Source organism: Strigops habroptila, chromosome 9 (assembly GCF_004027225.2).
Source record: "Strigops habroptila isolate Jane chromosome 9, bStrHab1.2.pri, whole genome shotgun sequence".
In the NCBI taxonomy this organism is placed as follows: domain Eukaryota; kingdom Metazoa; phylum Chordata; class Aves; order Psittaciformes; family Psittacidae; genus Strigops; species Strigops habroptila.
In genome coordinates, this window is record NC_044285.2 from 18,406,390 (window position 1) to 18,424,856 (window position 18,467).

Consider the following 18,467-nt stretch of genomic DNA (forward strand, 5'->3'; position numbering starts at 1 on the left):
AATTAATTTATCTGCAGCCTTGGATTTATTGTTTATGCATTCTGCATTTGAACAAAGCAATATATTAGTGAAGGACCTGATCTGATGCCTGCCTACTGAAGTGAGTAGGAGTCTTCCTGTTGTTGAGATCAGGCCCTCAAGCATACCTGGCTACCACAGAATTATCACAGTGAGAAAAAGAAACTCCTCTAAGCAGATCAGCTGGACTTAATGCATTAATAACCCAGTATTTAATTTTGTGAATTTCTTGGAATGGAAAGACCTCAAAACATACAAACTTCTCTGGACATAAATTATTCCCTCTGCTTTTTCAGCTACAGGAGATAACTGGAAATGGAATACTTACTGAAAATGAGTCACATGGGATGAATCATTCTATCAGGAACAGTTGCTAGCAAATTCTGCAGAAAGCCAAAGTATAAAGACATGTAGTAAGACTGACTTGTGAAAAGTGTAAATTCTAGTGCTTCTGTCATTATTAGGATGTGTGAAATTACTGTAAGGAATTTAGCTTTATTTCCTTAGCATGTTTGGTTGTATCATTAGAAGAAAAATAGTCACTAAAATCACCATAAAAGAGATGAAAACTTTTCAACTTACTCAAAGCTTCACTGAATTTCCTGGAAACTGATTTATTTCTGAGAATACACCCATCAATTAACCTAGTCACGTAAGCAGAGCAAATGCAGTCTTTCAGTTTCAAGTTATTCCTAGAGGGAATTCTCTCTGAATCGATAATGGTTTTTGTATGCAGACTCTTATATCTGCATGAAAAAAAAGTTGCATGACCATTTTCTGAGAATGAAAAGGACCATTTTGGTTAAAATCCCAATATTATTTTTCCTCTCAGTCTCTACTAGGCCATAATGACAAAGTAGAACAGATTACTAAACAGAAGATCTGTTTCATCTTATTGGGGAGGAGTGGGGGGAACCCTGGTGAACATCAATTTATTTCTAAGTGCCATTGAAGTAACCCTAAAGATTAGATAACTAAAAAAAGATGACTAATGATCAGCAGGAGTTCACCATCAGTACTGCCTCCGGGGTGACGTGAGGAGCAGCCCAGAACCGCTAGGGATGAAAGGCCTATTAAAAAGCTGTATCTGACTTCTAGACAGAAATTGGGCAGATGAATACTTCCTCAGACTGAACTGAGAACCATTTACACCAAGAAAACAGAGACACTTGTACCTGCTTTCTCACAGAGCTTTACATAAAGGACCTGACCCACTTCAAGGATCAGCTGCTATTTCCTATAGTGTGTTAAGCTTTAGCTGTGTGGAGCTGCCCAAGCTGTGACTGAGCCCACAGCAGTGAGTTGCCTTGCTCCAGGTAGGCTGACACATCCACTGATTTCACTTGAGAAAAGCTACAGGAAAAACAAGGAGGCGGCTAGGCTGGTGCCCATCACCCTCCATAGCAGGGTTAAAACACGTTGGCCCACATCTTCAGGCACACACAGCCTCGACCTTCATGTGCACACAACTGACTGAGAGTGTACAAATCACAGTTTATATTGCAGGGCTTGTGAGCGTGTACTCAACAACATGCATGGCACATTAATCACGCCTGTGCAAAACATATGACATGCGTCACGGATTTATGTCTAAATACATTTGGATCTGAGCAAATCTTCACTGAGAAAGAACAGAGGGAACAAGTGACCTACGTTGCAACAGCATAGCATGCAAAGGCTGACGCATGTGGCTTGTCACTGGTCCTGCAAATGAGATAATCAAAAGAACAAGGCAAGAGGGAATTTCATTTGGAGTTCAGATTGTAAAAGGTTTTTTTACAGACAAGAAGGGCAGAATTTCCAGTTAAATAAAGGTACCTGCATCTGTAATACTGATGCTCTCTTAATTCTACCAAGAACAGTCTCTTTCTTTTCCCCACCAAAGAGAATTTGATAGTCACTTGGTGTTATTAACATCTCTACAAGACAGCCGTAACTGCAAAATGATACAGAGAGAAAAGCAGAACAGCTGTTCACTATGCCCTTTACTTCTGTCTTGGACACATTTCTTTCTAAGGACATGAACAACTATAATTTTATTATCTTTAATGTCTTCCTCATCTAATTTCATTCCACTGTCTGTCCCGGCTGAGGTGTATTGGGCAATAACATTATAAACTCTTTTTAATCCTGCTGTTGTTTCAGCCCACATTGATCTATTGTGGATCCTGAGCTGACAAGTGTAATATTTCTCATTCCACAACAAAGCTTTGTCTCTAGCTTAATCTATATTCTGTTATTTCAGAAGATAATCTGAATCTATTCAGGTCTCTAGAATATGTATTTTTATAATTTCTGCAACAAAATCCCCATTTGTTTAATTTTTAATGTACATTTGAGTTGTCAGGTATTTTAATAAAAAAACACACTTTTTAATATGCTTTTATCATTAAAAACAACATCACTGGAACAGATTCCATCTCTGTAAGAAGACAGATAATGTCATACACGGTGTCTTACCTGAGAGTTTGACCTTAATTCAAAGAAACACATCTATTCACTGTTCTGAACATTAGGCCTGTGCCTAAGCTCCACTGAAGATGAAACATATGGGTCATCTGAGATGGAGACGTTTCACAGCAATCAAATATAGAAATTGTCAACACAAAACATTATGGTAGAGAAACTTCAGCACATCAGATAATGCGTATCTAAAATGATACAAGTTGAATTAATCCATCCTGGTGTTTTCTTACACCAAGAAAAGATATAAATTCCACAGACCACCTATAAATACTTCAACTTAAGTGTTTGTCCCTGTTCTATAGGGAACAAGCCAGCATAACTTACAAAGGATAAGACAGACGATAAGAAAACTTTTTATAAACCAACATTTGCTATTATCTGCAGCAGCTGCAGCCACCAGATTTCTAGAAAGCACATGACAGATGATATGAAAGAGTGATTTTTACAAGCAAAACACCATAAGGCACTACTATTGCGTAAGGAAAAAACAACGAAAAAATACCCAGAGACTGAAAGACAGCAAAACTGAACAGATGGAATTTAACACGTATTAACTCATGAAAGGGGGAAAAAACCCAACAACCATTATTCTGATTAATACCAGATATTACTGAGACCAACATCACCCAAAAGCAAATGAGTAACTACGGAAAATTACAATATCTGTGTTTGACACAGCTGAAAACACTATAAAGGAGTATTGTCATTATACTGGTCACAATCCAGCTGGGGTATGCATCAAGGAAAAAAGTTCTCATGTACACAAATTATTCTATAAAATCAATAAGTTTTCATGTCCTGTTTCAAAAGTATTTAGTTTTTGCCCCTTGTACGATTTCAATTCATGAGTCTGATCAAATATGAAACTTCCCATGTAATTATCTACAGTTCTAAAATCAGTAATTCACCACAGCTTTCTTGTTTTTGCTTGTGGCATCACAGATCCTATACAGTTCCCTATAGCTCAGGGAAATGGAACCAGTGAAATGAAGTTATGACCTGATTCGATGTTATGGTGCCACCTTGTGATGCTGCGTCAGAAGTGCCTCTAACGTGTACACGGAGATAAAAGTAAGCCCTAGGGGAAAAAGAAAGGAGACTGTTTCTATATGATTGGGAGAAATTGCAAGAGATTCCAACCCTGAGCCTGCTGGCAAAGAGGACCAGGTGGTTATTGACTAACAAAAGAGCATTCAGCATTTTAAGATTACATTAAAAGGGCATGAGAGAGCACAAAGAACTGTAGCAAAAACCCAACTGTTTTCCTCAATGCAGATCCAATTACAGAAATACGAGCTAATTCCACTGAATTCAGCAGAGTTACTGCAGATTAATACAGAAGTAATGAAGATCAGGTTTTGGCCTGCAGGCTGTTATAAGTCTTGGCTTATAGTATTCCCTTAAAACAATGATAAACTAAACTGCATTAATAAATAACATGGTTGTTACTTGCTCTTTGACACTGTTTTATTCACTTCCACCACTTCTTTTTGTCCCTAAATTGCTTTGAATGTATATAAGCTGGAGATAACACACACACACTCTTAGCTATTTTAATAGAGGCTTTAGGTAATACTTGGACTATTTTTGAAGGCAGATAAAGAAATGTCCATTCATATTCAAAACCTTTTCTGCAATACAAAATCTATATCCTCTTGTTTTTAGGCCACATCCAACATTGTTTTAAATCTCTTTTACTATTTCAGTTTCTTCCTCAATAGCATGATAGTTCCTTTTGAATAAATAAGCTGGTTGAAGAAACACTTGCTAGTTAGTAAATCCATCATGCTGCACTCCTAATTCACTCAACACTCTTGCTATAACAAAAGTTTCAGTCCTAATACATCCAACTACAGACAACTAAGAAACCACAAATACAAAGCTTCTTTAGAAATCTATCCCTCACCTTCGCCATCAAGTGGTATAACAACTTACCTACTGCTGGATAGGATCATTTTGCTCCAGAAGCATTTGGAGTACATCTCTCTCTCAAACTCCAGGAACATAGTACGTTGATTGGGTTTTTGTTAGAGAAGATGAACATAAATCAAGAAAATAAAGGGAGTTAAGACAATTGCATAATTTGTATCTGCAGTATTCTTTAACCGTGGGCAGGAATATTCCTTCACAGGGTGCTCCTGATTTCTTTTTCTCTTTGTTTCTCAGCCTAGTAGGATGACTCAAGGGTTAAATACCTGCCTGCAAGCCCAAGTGTCTCTTTGACTGCTTTTCAGGTCAGGGAGGACAAGGAAACAATACACTGAGTAGTCCCAAGGCAACTGAGGTCTTCCTTTAAGTGAAGAGGAGGATTTAATCGTGGAACAACACAGTGTGAGGAAGGAAAGAATTTTAGCTAAAAGAAGTTTTAAAACATAGAATAAGAAGCCTAGTATCAAAAGGAAGTGACCTATTTCATCAGCACTGGATCCTTTTTGTCTGAATCATCTGATCCACAATCTTGCAACCTGGTATTTCACAATACATACTAATTGTGTCAGAAAAACACATCTCATGAGGCCTTCAAGATTAAATGTCTGTCTTGAAAGGAATAAAAAACTATTAGGCTGGTGTTTTGAGGAATAGTAAGTAATTTTTAGCATAATCTCTCTTAATGCCAATGTCTTGCAAATTGTTTGAACCAACCAATACCTCTAACTTAATCTGCTAAAAATGAAAAGGATTGAGGCTTGAATCTCTTCTTACTCAATCAGAACTGAGTATCAGGATTGATTTATGCTGATTTTAACTTGGGTAAATACATCAAAGGGAAGTCAGGCTCTAATTCCTTTATCTGAACAGAAGCCAGTAGGAGGAAGTATTAAAATGCTACAAATAACACTTAATAAGATCATCCTCAAAAATACATTTAAAATAAAACTAATTGTTAACATACAAGTTTCATTTTCACTCTGCTACCTCAGACAAGATGTCCTGTATACCTTGAACATCCACAATTTCCATCAACACTTTTAATGAACAACCACACTGATAAGCATTTCTTCTTGTGCATACTACATAAATTTGAACAGCAAGCTGCACTGCAAGCTCTCCATAGATAAAGGGATCCAAGGTAAAGCAGCAGTATCCCAACAGAAATGGTAAAAAGATTATTGCCTCTAATTTAACAATGTTTTCAATAAGAATAACATGTTTCATCCTTGGAAAGATTCAATTTTACAGTTATTGGAATAATGACCAGAAAGGAAATTAGTATGTGCTTAGCCCAAGAATTCCCAAAGCACGACAGAATGCATCAAAAGTTTTAATTGTGATGACTTTGATACAGAAGCCATGTAAGTGACAGAGCCCTTCTATTGACTGTTAGAACAGTAATACACATATGATTGTCTTCAGGCCCCAGTACCTAAACAATACTGGAACTAACAAAAAGAAAGAAAAATCTAGCTGATTTCCAGCTGGAGAGGGAAGAGAAAGATAGAGCTGCATTCATGCATTTTATGGGAAAGATTGCATAGCTGGTTTAGAAAGAAAATGTCTTTTCATGTCCTTAGTAGTATTTCTGTGCTTCTTTAACTTCTTCGTGAGTTACAGACGATCAGATTCTTCCATTCAACATTATCAGCCCATAGAATGAGTAAAATGCAGGACCCCTTTTGGGAATAAGGACACAGTTTTAACATTTATCTTGGGAAGAAAGGAATTGTGTATACAGTTACCATATACAAAAGGCAAATATTTCAAGTTTCATAAGGACGTGACAATCCATAAAATATTGGTTGAAGGTAAGCACCAAACCCAGCAACTGCCATTTCAGGGACTGAAAGGCAAACCTGGGATGTGGTTGTCTTCAACACTGGGAGCTTGATCTTGACTGCAGTTCTTTCACCTAAGATAATTTCCATGCAAGATCCCCAGCCATACAACACAGTGATAGAGGCGTCTCATTACTTAAGGCCCTTGCTTTCTTTCAAATACTTTTGGAAAAGCCATCAAAGCTAATCTTTCTGTCCTTTTTTTTATTTTTTGCACTTTTAAGAGCAGTATTAAATATTCATAAATATAAAAACTACGTGGAAACACCTTTAACAATATTCTGATTCTGCCTGTTTAAAAAAAGAGACAGGGAAAAAAAAAAGAAAACCCACAACCCAACAACCAACCATCCTCGCCAAAGTGCTTGGCCAGCAGTGGAGATAAAAATGTGACTGTTCCAAACATCCTGTGGATCACATGGTGCTTCTGTCTCTTTGTGGACCAGAATTATTTCAGTACTTTCTGCTGAGTTCTAAGAAGCCATAATTAGAGGACAAAAGCCCCCAAAGTGCCTGAGATTCAGAAAGGCTGGACTGGCAAGTCATTTCTGATAACACTGGCTCACAGAAACATCTTCAGATTCTTATGTGGAAAGTACTGCAAAGGAAAGAAAAAGATTAAGAGATATAAACACATCTGTCATTATGCACAACATTTTCCTTCAAGTACAAAAAGGAAGGTGCTGTGTAATGCATCTGAATCTCTTCTCTCATGCTCTCAGAAAGATTTAAGCATCCTGGGAGAAAACTCCATCTTCTGAAAATGTTAGCTCAGGGAGGCAAGCTCAGCACTGGAGTAAATCAAGTGTAAGTTGACCTATTTATTGGATATACAGCAGAGCTAAATGTTTCCCAGTGGTACTTTTGCTATGGCACAGAGTTTGGGTTCCTAAGCAAGTCAAAATAGGCAGATAAATTTGTTGTTTCTGTTGCTAGGACCAAGAGATCCTGATTTTATCTTCTTTCTATTTGCACTCTGAAACAGGCAAGCAGCATGCCTTACTACTGCCATCAGTTTTCAGAAGAACTCCTGAGCATCTTAGCAGGACAGTAAAGACAATTTAAAATGGCACGCTGGAAGCTCGCTTTCTTTAGGTAGTAATCTCTACTCAACGTCACAACAGAATAAACCATATGTTTATTTCTTTCTTGACTGAAATAAGAATGGATTATTATGTATTTTTATATGTAAATTCTACCATTTTGATGCCTACACTGAAAGAAAACTATAAAAGTTTAGAGTATTTGAGAGGCTGAAGAGTTCTGGATGTACAGGTTTTGGATCTCATTTCGCAAAAAGAATGCTCTAACTTAGTCGCAGCTGTTTCATTTGAGTCAGGAATTCACTGAAGGAAACCCTGTAGTATGTATTCAGAGGATATACAATTTCATATTCACAGTGGTAACTAGGAACTTTGTATGTAGGAATGTCTTCAGTCTGGGTGACGCTGAGAGCTATGATGTATAGCAGTCTGGCACACTAGCCTAAGTACTGTGAAAGAAAGCGCACAGTGATAATGCAAAGAGCTTACCAGCACTAATGTTTTAGAAAAACAAAAAGACTAACATCTTGTTCACAGCTCAAGCAATGTCTAGAGCCCCACATTAATCCAACCTGTTGAAAATTTAAGTCCCACACAGGCAATATCTAGGAACTAAAAAATTCACAGCACTGGATGTGAAAACTTTAGTCATGACTCTTTCAGAATAAAAATCCAGCCAAATCTACTTCAATGGGAATCTATTTATTAGAAACATCTTGTATCATTTTCGAGATCAAGCGTCTTACTAAGAAGCAGCTAAAATATTCTGTGAAAAACACTGACAATAAATACTCCCTTCCACTGCTTTCTCTCTGAGCATCTCTTGCCCATTTGTCACTAGCTCTAATTTTAGTCCATGAGAACTAGACAATCTGTATGCTGGGACAGGTCTTATGAGATGCACATTTCCTATAAGACAGTTTGTGTTACTTCAGCTTCAGGTAGGACTGGAGCCAGGGCATCAATTGTTGTATGGGTGAAGGCCCAGTAAGGTTTCAGAAACGCTGCATTTCCAATAACACCTTGTTGTTTCTCTGTCTAGTTCTGGCAGCTCCCAGGTGTTACTAATGCCATATTCTGCTCAAACTCCATTTCCAATTGTTATAGTATTTTTCACCTTCAGGCATTCAAATAAGCTTAAACTTCCAGGATGATTTATAAAACAATTTCCTGTGGAAAACGTAACCAGTCTTGTAGAACAGAACACTTAGCTAGTGCCAGTTCAGACTGCTAATACTTCCATTAAACTACAAGTGGCTTCTTAATGATAGCAAATTTGAGTGAAATAAGCCTACTGGGATCAAATTTTCTGAACTAGCAACTGTCATTATCATTTACAGCTTACCCAAGCTTCTGGGATAACAGCCAAAAATGCATATATCTCCTTTCCCTTGCCAACCATTAGCAGTGTTTTCTTCTGGGCTTAAAAAAATTCCTCAACCACAGCAGTACAAATCAAGCAGCAGCCTTGTACTGCATCTTCATTTGCTTGACAGCAGTACAGAGCTTGCAAAGGCTGTCTGTAGGAGATTAAACTTACACAGGGTCATTAAGTAAAGGCTTGAGAAACAAATGATAAGGAAAATCAGTCCATGTACAGTGGATGAACTTTAGCTTGCACCAGGTCAAAGCCTGGATCATGGTGCCAAAATTAACACCTGCTCTATCTATTAAGTATGCATGAGAGGATGACAGCTTAAACAAACCCAAACAACATACTGAGCTGTGTGAAAAAGTGCTTCAAAAACACAGTGCATATTGTTTTGGGAATCTGGCCTTCAAAGGTTTTCCACAAACAGCGTAAACGAGGTATTCCTCCTCAGTAATTTCTTATGTCATATTAATGATGATGACATTTTACGGTTGGATAGTTCATATGATAAAAGTTCTCAATGTTTGTCAGAAGTCAGATGAGCACTGGTCCCATGTAACAGAGCAGAGATCACCTGCTCAAGCAATGGCAGAGCATACTTGTCACTTCATCCCTCTTTTTACTCGTCTTCTTGCACTGCTGAGTAACCACCACTCAGGACTTTCCACTCATCTCCTCAGCCTCCTGAACCATCACAAACTTGGAGAAGAAGAATAGTTATGACAGTCATTCCAATGACTACAGTGGCAAACGCTCCCCTCTGCTTTCTCAGGAAATGACTGGATTGCACAGCATCCTCAGCTTGGAATTCTCAGTCAGCAGTTTGCGAGTCTCTACAACACAGCAGTAAAGTCAGTCATGGCACAGGAAACTTCTGAAACTACAGCTTCTGCTGAGTCTTCAGATCTGCCTCCAATTCGTCACATTTGATCTCTGTTCTATACCAGATCTGCAGGTACACTACAGCCTTTTGATTGATTAAAGGGAACTGCCTGACCCCAGCAGCTTCTAATACGGATAACAGTACAAAGAAAACATTTTCTTAGGTGGAAATACATTTAAATAAAATATTAGAATACCTACTCAGCTGAGCCTCACCTTAATGATGATATGTATCTTGTTCTAAAAGAGTTTCCGTTGTTATACTTGATTAGTCAAGGAATGCCTGACATGATTCTAATGTATAAAATGCACCCACATTAACTTTGTGGCATATCCTCTTGAGGCGCTGATGTTTCTGAGGGTTCACAGGAATCCTGTCCTCATACTCTATTGTAGAATCATTTTGTTATAATGTCTTTCCTCAGAAGTTTCATTAATGAAAGAAATAAACTGTTCTGTGTTCTGCTGGACACTTAAAACTTCTTAAACACCATCAGCATTATCAGTCCAAATTTTGATCTATCTTTATTCTATCCTAATGTTTAGCCATATTTCCTATGAAAATACAGTTTTTTCAATCACTCTGACCATGAACTTTGGTGATCCTCCACTGTAACTTATGAATCCTTTGGCAGAATTCAACAACGTGTGACTGAAAGATGATTAAGGTTCTGCCAACTCCTGCAAGCAGGCAGCCGTGTGAAAAAAAGCCACTAAGTGTCCCATGTCATAGAAAGATGCAAAATAATTCTGCATGTTTTCAGACATTGGAAAATTCACATACATGAACCAGTCTTCACTCCTTAACTGCAGCAAAAAATTGCTGCTAAACACCTTCTCAGCTATCAGCCACCTACCCAAGAGACTTGAGGCTGCAGAAACTAGAATTTACTAATTCCAGCATTCCCCAAACAACTTAGTCAGACTGTATACCTGCTTGCAATTGTTGGATTATTTATATTCCCAGACGTTATAACTTGGATGTTATCATTGTCACTAGACATGCAGCAACGCTGTCAACTTCACAACAACGTGTATGAGCAAAGATAATGGAAAAAACCTTTCAGGTTATCAAGCCTTTACTATTAGACACAGTTAACCCAGACCACTGAAATTTGGGGAGAAATTTAGACCTAGATTTTAGAGCTTCAGCTTACTCTGCCAGTGGATTTACGATTCAAATATGAACTCCTTCCAATCTGGGAGTATGTTATTTTACTGGCTGGTTCACTGTAATTTCTTAAAGAAGGTCTGTCCCTGTATTTCTATAGACTTAACTGTAAGTTTATGTAAGATGTTTTATTAATGTGTAAAAATATCAAGTTATTGTCCTTTTCAAAAGGTCTCTTTAAATATGAAACATGCCAGAAGAACTGTCTTAAGACAGCAGGGGTTTATCTGCAGATTATTAGGAAGAAACTCAGCAACAACAATAAAAATACATCAGTTAGAAACAAACAAACAAAAAACCCCAAAACTGGTTAACAGTGGAGATGGAATTACTGCAGTAATGCATCATTTTAATTGATTTTCTGCTACCAGCATGAACTGTACCACCGTAATGTCCTCTAGCTCTCATCTTCTCAGCGCAAAAGATCAATGTGTTACCATGTATATTTGTAATGTATATACAGTATTTAAACACATTCCTATTCAGCAGCAGGGATCCTTGCTAAAGGCTCGAGAACAATATGAGTTTGAGCTTAGGTCAAAATGTTTTCCTGAAGAAACTACACAAACAAAAAAGAAAACAAAAACCACAGAAGATAACCTCTTAGTCTTCAAGTTAGGAGAGACCTGGAATATGCTGTCGAAAAGTAAACTGAGTTAGGGTAAGAAGTCATCCTCTAGGCAGCTCTTTAGTGAAGTACTTACATCTGACATTTCGTGTATTTCTTGTATTACGCAGTGATATCCTAAAAAAGTGTCTGAAAATATGCAAGAGACTATCCTTGCCTTAAAACAATACCTGAGGAAGTCTGGTGCTTTGGAAATCATGTTTTCAAAATCTGCAAATCCGAGTTTCCCATCACCATCCATGTCAGCTTCTTCTATTACTTTCTCGCAAACCAGGGTGATCTCTTCTGCTGTTAGCTCTTCTCGGGTCAGCTTATTGAGGGTCTTTTCCAAGTCTGATTTACAAATGAAGTTGTCTGTGTTAAAATCTAAATAATAAAAGAACCAAAGAAAAGATCACCAACAAGTCTCATACTCATTTACTTCAAATGAAGGCGGCACACAAAAGCATCCCACTCCAGTACCATAGATCTTGAAGGCATAGATTGCTTTAAGCTCTCTGGGAGCCATTTCACTGAGCACAGAGAACATATCCACAAAGTCATTGAAGCTGAGGCTCCCCTCTCCATCTTCTGAGAAAGACTCCACAATCCTTTCCTTGAAGGGATTCTCCTGTGAAAGACAGATATATATATTATTTTTAGTATTTGGAAGGTCAAAACCCCACAGGTTCCCTGTTAATGACTATTTCACTCCATGGTTGGCTTTTTGAAAACAACTTTTCTTCCAAAATCCATCTAAAAATTTCCATTTGCATGCTTTAGCAGAAAGTGTCAGCAGAACATGCTGCTGCATAGTACCACTGCTCACCCAGGCTTTCTCGGCTCCATTGCTATTCATCCTCTCTGAACTGGTGCTCACCTCATTTCTCCTGTGTGAAACACATGCTCTATAACCGTTAGGGTAAAGATACTAAGAGCGTGAAGATCATTTGCATGTAGCAGGTTCCTGACAGGGTGTAAGACTGACATGGTCAGCAGGGTTACAGCTCCTAAATGAAGAAGATAGCACACATGAACAGATCATGAGAGGAGTGGAAGGAAATGGGGAGGTAAGGTGGAAAGCCAATGAAACAGATGGGGTCTTTATGCCACCTGACTGAAGGCTGGAGGAACAAACATTATTTGTGAAACCACTTTAGACAGTAAATATCTCAATTCCACACCTGGTTGATGTGGCACCATCAATTCACCATCAGCCAAAGCACACCTATTCGTTAGGGATGTAGAGTCACATCCCAGCAGAATATTGTAGAAAAGTCTTTCATTTTCACTCTGATACACATCAGTAACCTACCTCTGGTTGAACTTACTACAGACTTCAGAGTTTTAAATGGAATTTCATCTCTGCAGGAGATGATACTAGCATCTTTTTCTAGCACTCTGTCAGGCAAGTTGGTGTCAAGCTGATCCTGAATAAAACAATATTCTAAAACCATAAACACGCAAGCAAGCATAAGTTGCTTTACTACTCTCATGTCCAAACCGAATGTTCTTACAGTAACAGAACATCTTTCTCACAACTGTGAAAACTCAAAATAAATTCATAGCTATGTCTACAAAACTGGGAAAATCAATTCAATTCTTTACTGTGAGGGTGGTGAGGCACTGGAACAGGTTGCCCAAAGAAGTGGTAAATGATCCATCCCTGGCAGCGTTCAAGGAGCCTTGGGAGACATGGTCTAGTGTGAGGCATCCCTGCGCATGGCAGCAGGGTTGGAACTGGATGATCTTAAGATCCTTTCAAACCCAAACCATTCTGTGATTATATGAATTTAGTTGAAAATGAACAAACCACACAAACATCATTTGGGCTGTGAGCAGCATCTCATCAAAGCTGTTCTACAGATCATACCTGAAGCCAAGACACAGATTGATCTCCCATAAAAGTAAACAGCTTTCGTGGTGGCATATCATGTTCATTATTTTTAATATGCATGCAGTATTTTATTGGGCTTTAGAATAAGCAGTATTGTGAAAGCTCAGAGCTTGATTGTATATCCATTTAATTTCTGGTTTTTCCTATAGGTTTAATTAGCCAACAGGCATTCAGAAATCATTCAATTACTTTCAACAAAATTTCATAAAACAGCTATATTTGAGGTAAATGACCAGAAAATGTTATTTTCCATTTTACTTCAAGTCTTCCTTGATAATTCACACATAGAATAGATGCATCTGTAGAACACATTTTCTGCATACCTGTGGAGACTAAAAAAAAATACAAGCAGCATGTCCAAAGCAAAGGTACTTGAACAGATTGATGGTTTATATTTATGTAGTATCCTTCACCTTAAAGGAACATAAAGTACCTTACAAGAATTGGGCTACTTACCACTAATATGCAGCTGCCTCTCAAGTGAAATTCAACAACTGTTAAATGGTGTGCAGCAGCTTACAACAAAAGCTGAAGATAAAGGTGTTCAACTGAAATCACAGGGGGAACTGGGAAGCATAACGAAATCTGTCACCCACATAGAGATAACATTTAAGATGTATTTTGTTTTAGCCTCAAATAATGAAAAAGTTTTAAGGACTCTAGTTAAAAGACAAGCAAAACATACAAAAGCTTAATTTCTCTAAGAGAAATGAGGGGTGTGCCAAAAGACTCCAATTGGAGTCTGCCAAAAAGGCAAATACCCATCTAACGACAAACCATCTAAGCGTGTGTGTCAGTCTTCTGAGGATGGGCGAGATGTGAGAAACAGACATTAGCAACATAATTCCCTAAGACAATCAGGATTTGAATCCTGTGTTCAGTTCTGTGCCCCCTAGTACAAGAAAGACATTGAGGTGCTGGAGCAGGTCCAGAGAAGGGCGACGGAGCTGGGGAAGGGAACTGGGCTGAGGGAACTGAGGTTGTTCAGCCTGGAGAAAAGAAGGCTCAGGGGGGATGTTATTGCTCTCTACAACTACCTGAAAGGAGGAATAGAGTAAGGTGGGCATCAAGTCTCTTCTCCCAAGTAAGAAGTGATAGGACAAGAGGGAACAACCTCAAGCTGCACCAGGGGAGGTTTAGATTGGATGTTAGGAAAAATTTCTTCACTGAAAGAGTCGTTAAGCACTGGAACAGGCTGCTCAGGGCAGTGGTGGAGTCACCATCCCTGGAGGTATTTAAAAGACAGGTAGATGTGGCACTTACAGACAAGGTTTAGTGGTGGACTTGGCAATGCTGGGTTAATGGTTAGATTCTATGATCTTAAATGGTCTTCTCCAACCTAAATGATTCTAAGATTCAAAATTCACTACTAAATGCCAAGATCTCTCCATTCTTTCTGGCAGAGACAATGGCCAGGAATAAGGCTGTTTTAACGGATAGGTGAAGTAGGGACCACAAAGCCATAAGACCAAATGACAGCCCATGAAAGCAGGCAATACTAAATTCAAATTCTCCTGCAGGGCTCCATGACCAAAGTAATTCCACAACAGAGAGCATGCCTACAGATTTCAAAGAGCTCACTGTTCAGACGAAGACAAAACCAGGCCAAATAAAAATAAATAAGACATTAAATAGAGTAGAAAAGAGGGATTCCTGAAAATGAAAAGACAACAGCCTCAAAAAAGCAGCAGGTTCACGTCTCTCGATAGTCTCAGAATGAAAATCAACACCCCAGAATCAGCCAGATGGCTGAAAGTCACTGTAAAAGGATACGTAACGATCACTCACATCATGTGCATGATGTGTAGAGGAGGCAGAGCAGATGTGCATCTGTGGGTACTGCTAAGGCTAAAGTATCTGACTTGAGTGCTTGGAAATATACCTGTTTTGGTCTGAATATGCATACAGACACCCAGTGCAAAACAATTGGTTCTATTGTTTCAAATTGTCCATTTATTAATAACCCAAAGTAAGATTCATTTGGGCTCAAATACATCAAAAAGGCCCACTTTGTTCCTAAAAATACAGAAAAAATTGGTGTATTTGTTAAATAGTTAATATCAGAGAATACTAAACATCATAGTAAATGAGAAAACATGTTAGAAAAATCATCTTTTTTATTTCTAATATATGTATTGCTTCCTTTGGAACAAACCTCATCGAACTAAGTGTCATGGTAACAGTTGTAAAGTGACATCTTAGAGGCAGTATTGGGTAACAAACAGGGAGTACACAGATGCAAATGTCCCTATCAGCACTGAGTATCAAACCCAGGACTTTCTGCATTAGAAATGCTAGGCATGAGCTCCCTGACTGAATAAGCATATTGCAGTTGCATAAGATGAATTATCTATCTGGCATGTCAGACATCTTGAAACTACAGATGAACTAACAAGGAATTCAATAGAGATCTGTTTGGCAGAGTTATTTAAGAAGCATGCTTAGGTCTAAAACCTAAATGAAAAATAAAATCTTTCCTCATATTGATTCCTTTAACTTTCTCATATTATATGTCTTCAGGCAGTATATCTGCAGCTTACACAATGGAAAGTATTAGCTTACCTTCACAGATACTTTTCACATCCTTTCTGTAATTTCATTACCTCTGCTCTAAAGAGCACAGATTAGGGTTCCATCATATTTAAAGGAAAAGCTATGGGGGAAGGGAGTAAAGAGGAAAATGATACTGTTCCTTCATAGATTGCTTTCCCTCGAGCACTAATTGTTTAAAAAAGAATCCTTTTAAAACCAGAAACTTACCCTTGTCTTGTTAAAAAACTACTTCTGTCCTCTCACAATAAACATGAGAAGGGAGACAGAAACAGAAAGAACTTTGTTACAGTTGAAACTGCTGTTTTGCAGATTGATGCTGCTGTAGTGGCTTTGGCTAATCCTCCTAAATGTGCCATCCATCTTTTTAACAATCACTTTCTCTATTCAGATAACTCTGTGATAACGTATGACATACATTTTGGAATGTCATGTGGTATCTATTCCAACACACATATTTAGAACACATACAACAAAACATAGCCATTAGTTTTCTAAGAAACTGTTATAGGGTTTACTCCTGAAATTACAGCTGAAAATTACCAAGCCACATTACTTTCTCCTGTTCTCTAGTTTCCCTCACAGGCTCTCGGAAAGGACTGAGCTGTCCTTTTGCCCTATTCATTTTGCAGCTTAACAAATTAAAGTACTGTATCCTATTTTCACAAGCTGACTAGTTTTGGAATTTAAAGGTTGCAAGTAAAGTTGCAAGATAGGTCAAGATAACCAAGCTAGAGATGCTGGACAGTCATTACAGAATGCTTCTCAGTTTTATGTCTACAGAAACGGGATGATCATTTTCTCTTTTGTATTTGTCCCCACTGACATTAGGGAAGATAGTTAATGCACTAAGCAGTCTTAGATATAAGACTTCCTTACACCTAACCTAAAACTCCTTTGTTTAAGTTTGAACCCATTGCCCCTTGTGCCCTATTGCTACAGGCCCTGATGAAGAGTCCCTCTCCAGCACCCTTGTAGGCCCCCTTCAGATGCTGGAAGGCTGCTCTGAGGTCTCCACACAGTCTCTCTTCTCCAGGCTGAGCAGCCTCAATTTTCTCAGCCTGTCTTCGTATGGGAGGTGCTCCAGCCCCTGATCATCCTCATGGCCCTTCTTTGGACTTGTTCCAACAGTTCCAGGTCCTTCTTTTGTTGGGGACACCAGAACAGAACCAGAAATAACTAACTGGATGCAGAGATGAGGAATTTGGGATGAGCTGCAGGCAAAGATTGGCCAGAGGAGGGGTAGAGGCTTGGGAAGAATGAACCTGCTCCCTCAAGTGTCACTGCCTTTACATGAAAAGCTTTGAAACTGTGGACCCATTGAAATCACTTCCAAAATTCCATCCCATTAAAAGTATAGGACGTGTTTTCATCTTATTTTGAAGCCACTCACATGCATTCATGTTTAGACTTACCAAAAATAGGGTGCTAACACTGCTTCTGAAATGTGTGATCAATTCACTGTTCCCTGTGTGTCCTTTCTCTCTCCTGACTGATTCCTGTGGTCAGTCTGTTTCCATAGTGTGTAGATTTATGAACTACCTTAGTCACTGCTGCAGCTAATGACAAGGCCTGCGAGGATCAATGAAGATACTGCATGAGCCAAAAAAAGAAAGCAACGAACTGTAAAGTGAATGAAACAAAAATGGTTCCCCTCCAGGAAGTCCTTTTATGCCCAGCTCCTGACAGAAGAATTGCTCTACATTGCAATAACCAGAGACAGGCCACACACCAATTTGAAGATTCGGACAATTAGGGATGGATGTGTCACAAAGAAGATGGCCACCCACTTGTACAGCTCATACGTGATCTCTGTCATCAGGTTTCATTCCTGCATCTCACTCTGTGGGAATGATGGGGATAATGCGAGTGAAATCCGTTTTGTTTTGAAATAAAGATGCTTTTGCTTTCTACATGGTCTCATCCTGAACAGCCCACATCATTGCTATAAGGCTGCAATATTTATCGCTGCAATCTCGCAGGTGCCCATATGCCCTAAAGTTATTTTATTAGACCGCTGCCTGTGTAACCAAGATCTTCAAAATTAGAGAACAGAGACTGCACTGAAGCAGATGGAGTCAACTAGCTCTGTTAACTTCAGTGTAATGGTAGATCTAATCAACTTAAAGCATCTGCCCCTTCTTTATTTATTTATTTCTTGTCCTGACTTTCAACTTTTAAGAATCATGAGCTGGTGAATAATTCATCACCAATTGAAGTAAGTGAGCATCAGCTGGTTTTTATTATTATTTTTAAATACAAAAATCCTGGCTCAAAACATTAATGCACGAGGTAAAGATCTTCCTTTGTTGTAGCAGAATCTAATTTAGAAAAGTGCATTATTGATTCTATCCATTTGTCAGAATGTGCAGTGGTTTTGTGCTCAGCATTGCCAGTAACTAGAAATGTAATGTGTATATGAAAAAAGCCAGGTGCATTGAAATTATCACTAATTTTATTAGAATTCAATAGACATTTAGTTCTATTTTAAGATTTCAATGTTGGTTTTGTCTTCACCTTGATGAAAACACCTTAACGATTTATTCAGTGCTCTGGCCAAGTTGCAAAGGTTAAAGATGTACTTTTTTCTTCGTATATGAGCTAAAGTTACTACCTAGATAGCTTGGAAAATGAACTCTAGGGGAAAGACTCTTCCTGCCCTCTCCCATCTGGGCAGGTACTCACCAA

General features: G+C 38.5%; 1 protein-coding gene across 2 annotated transcripts in view; it reads right to left on the bottom strand.

The window, feature by feature from the left end:
- Nucleotides 1–18,467, bottom strand: part of CIB2 (calcium and integrin binding family member 2) — a 60,227-nt gene that overhangs the window by 7,328 nt on the left and 34,432 nt on the right. Inside the window, exons 1-6 of one of the 2 annotated variants that reach the window (XR_003993258.1) lie at nucleotides 11,816–14,238; nucleotides 11,524–11,719; nucleotides 2,479–6,855; nucleotides 1,837–1,954; nucleotides 1,672–1,722; nucleotides 347–401 (exon numbers count right to left, since the gene is read on the bottom strand). Coding sequence is in view for 1 of the 2 variants with exons in the window: in XM_030498051.1 (XP_030353911.1) it covers nucleotides 6,834–6,855; nucleotides 11,524–11,719; nucleotides 11,816–11,963 (366 nt within the window). In the remaining variant the exon portion in view is untranslated. Of the gene's footprint in view, nucleotides 1–346; nucleotides 402–1,671; nucleotides 1,723–1,836; nucleotides 1,955–2,478; nucleotides 6,856–11,523; nucleotides 11,720–11,815; nucleotides 14,239–18,467 lie in introns of those variants that run through there. The other variant, XM_030498051.1, reaches the window with a different exon arrangement.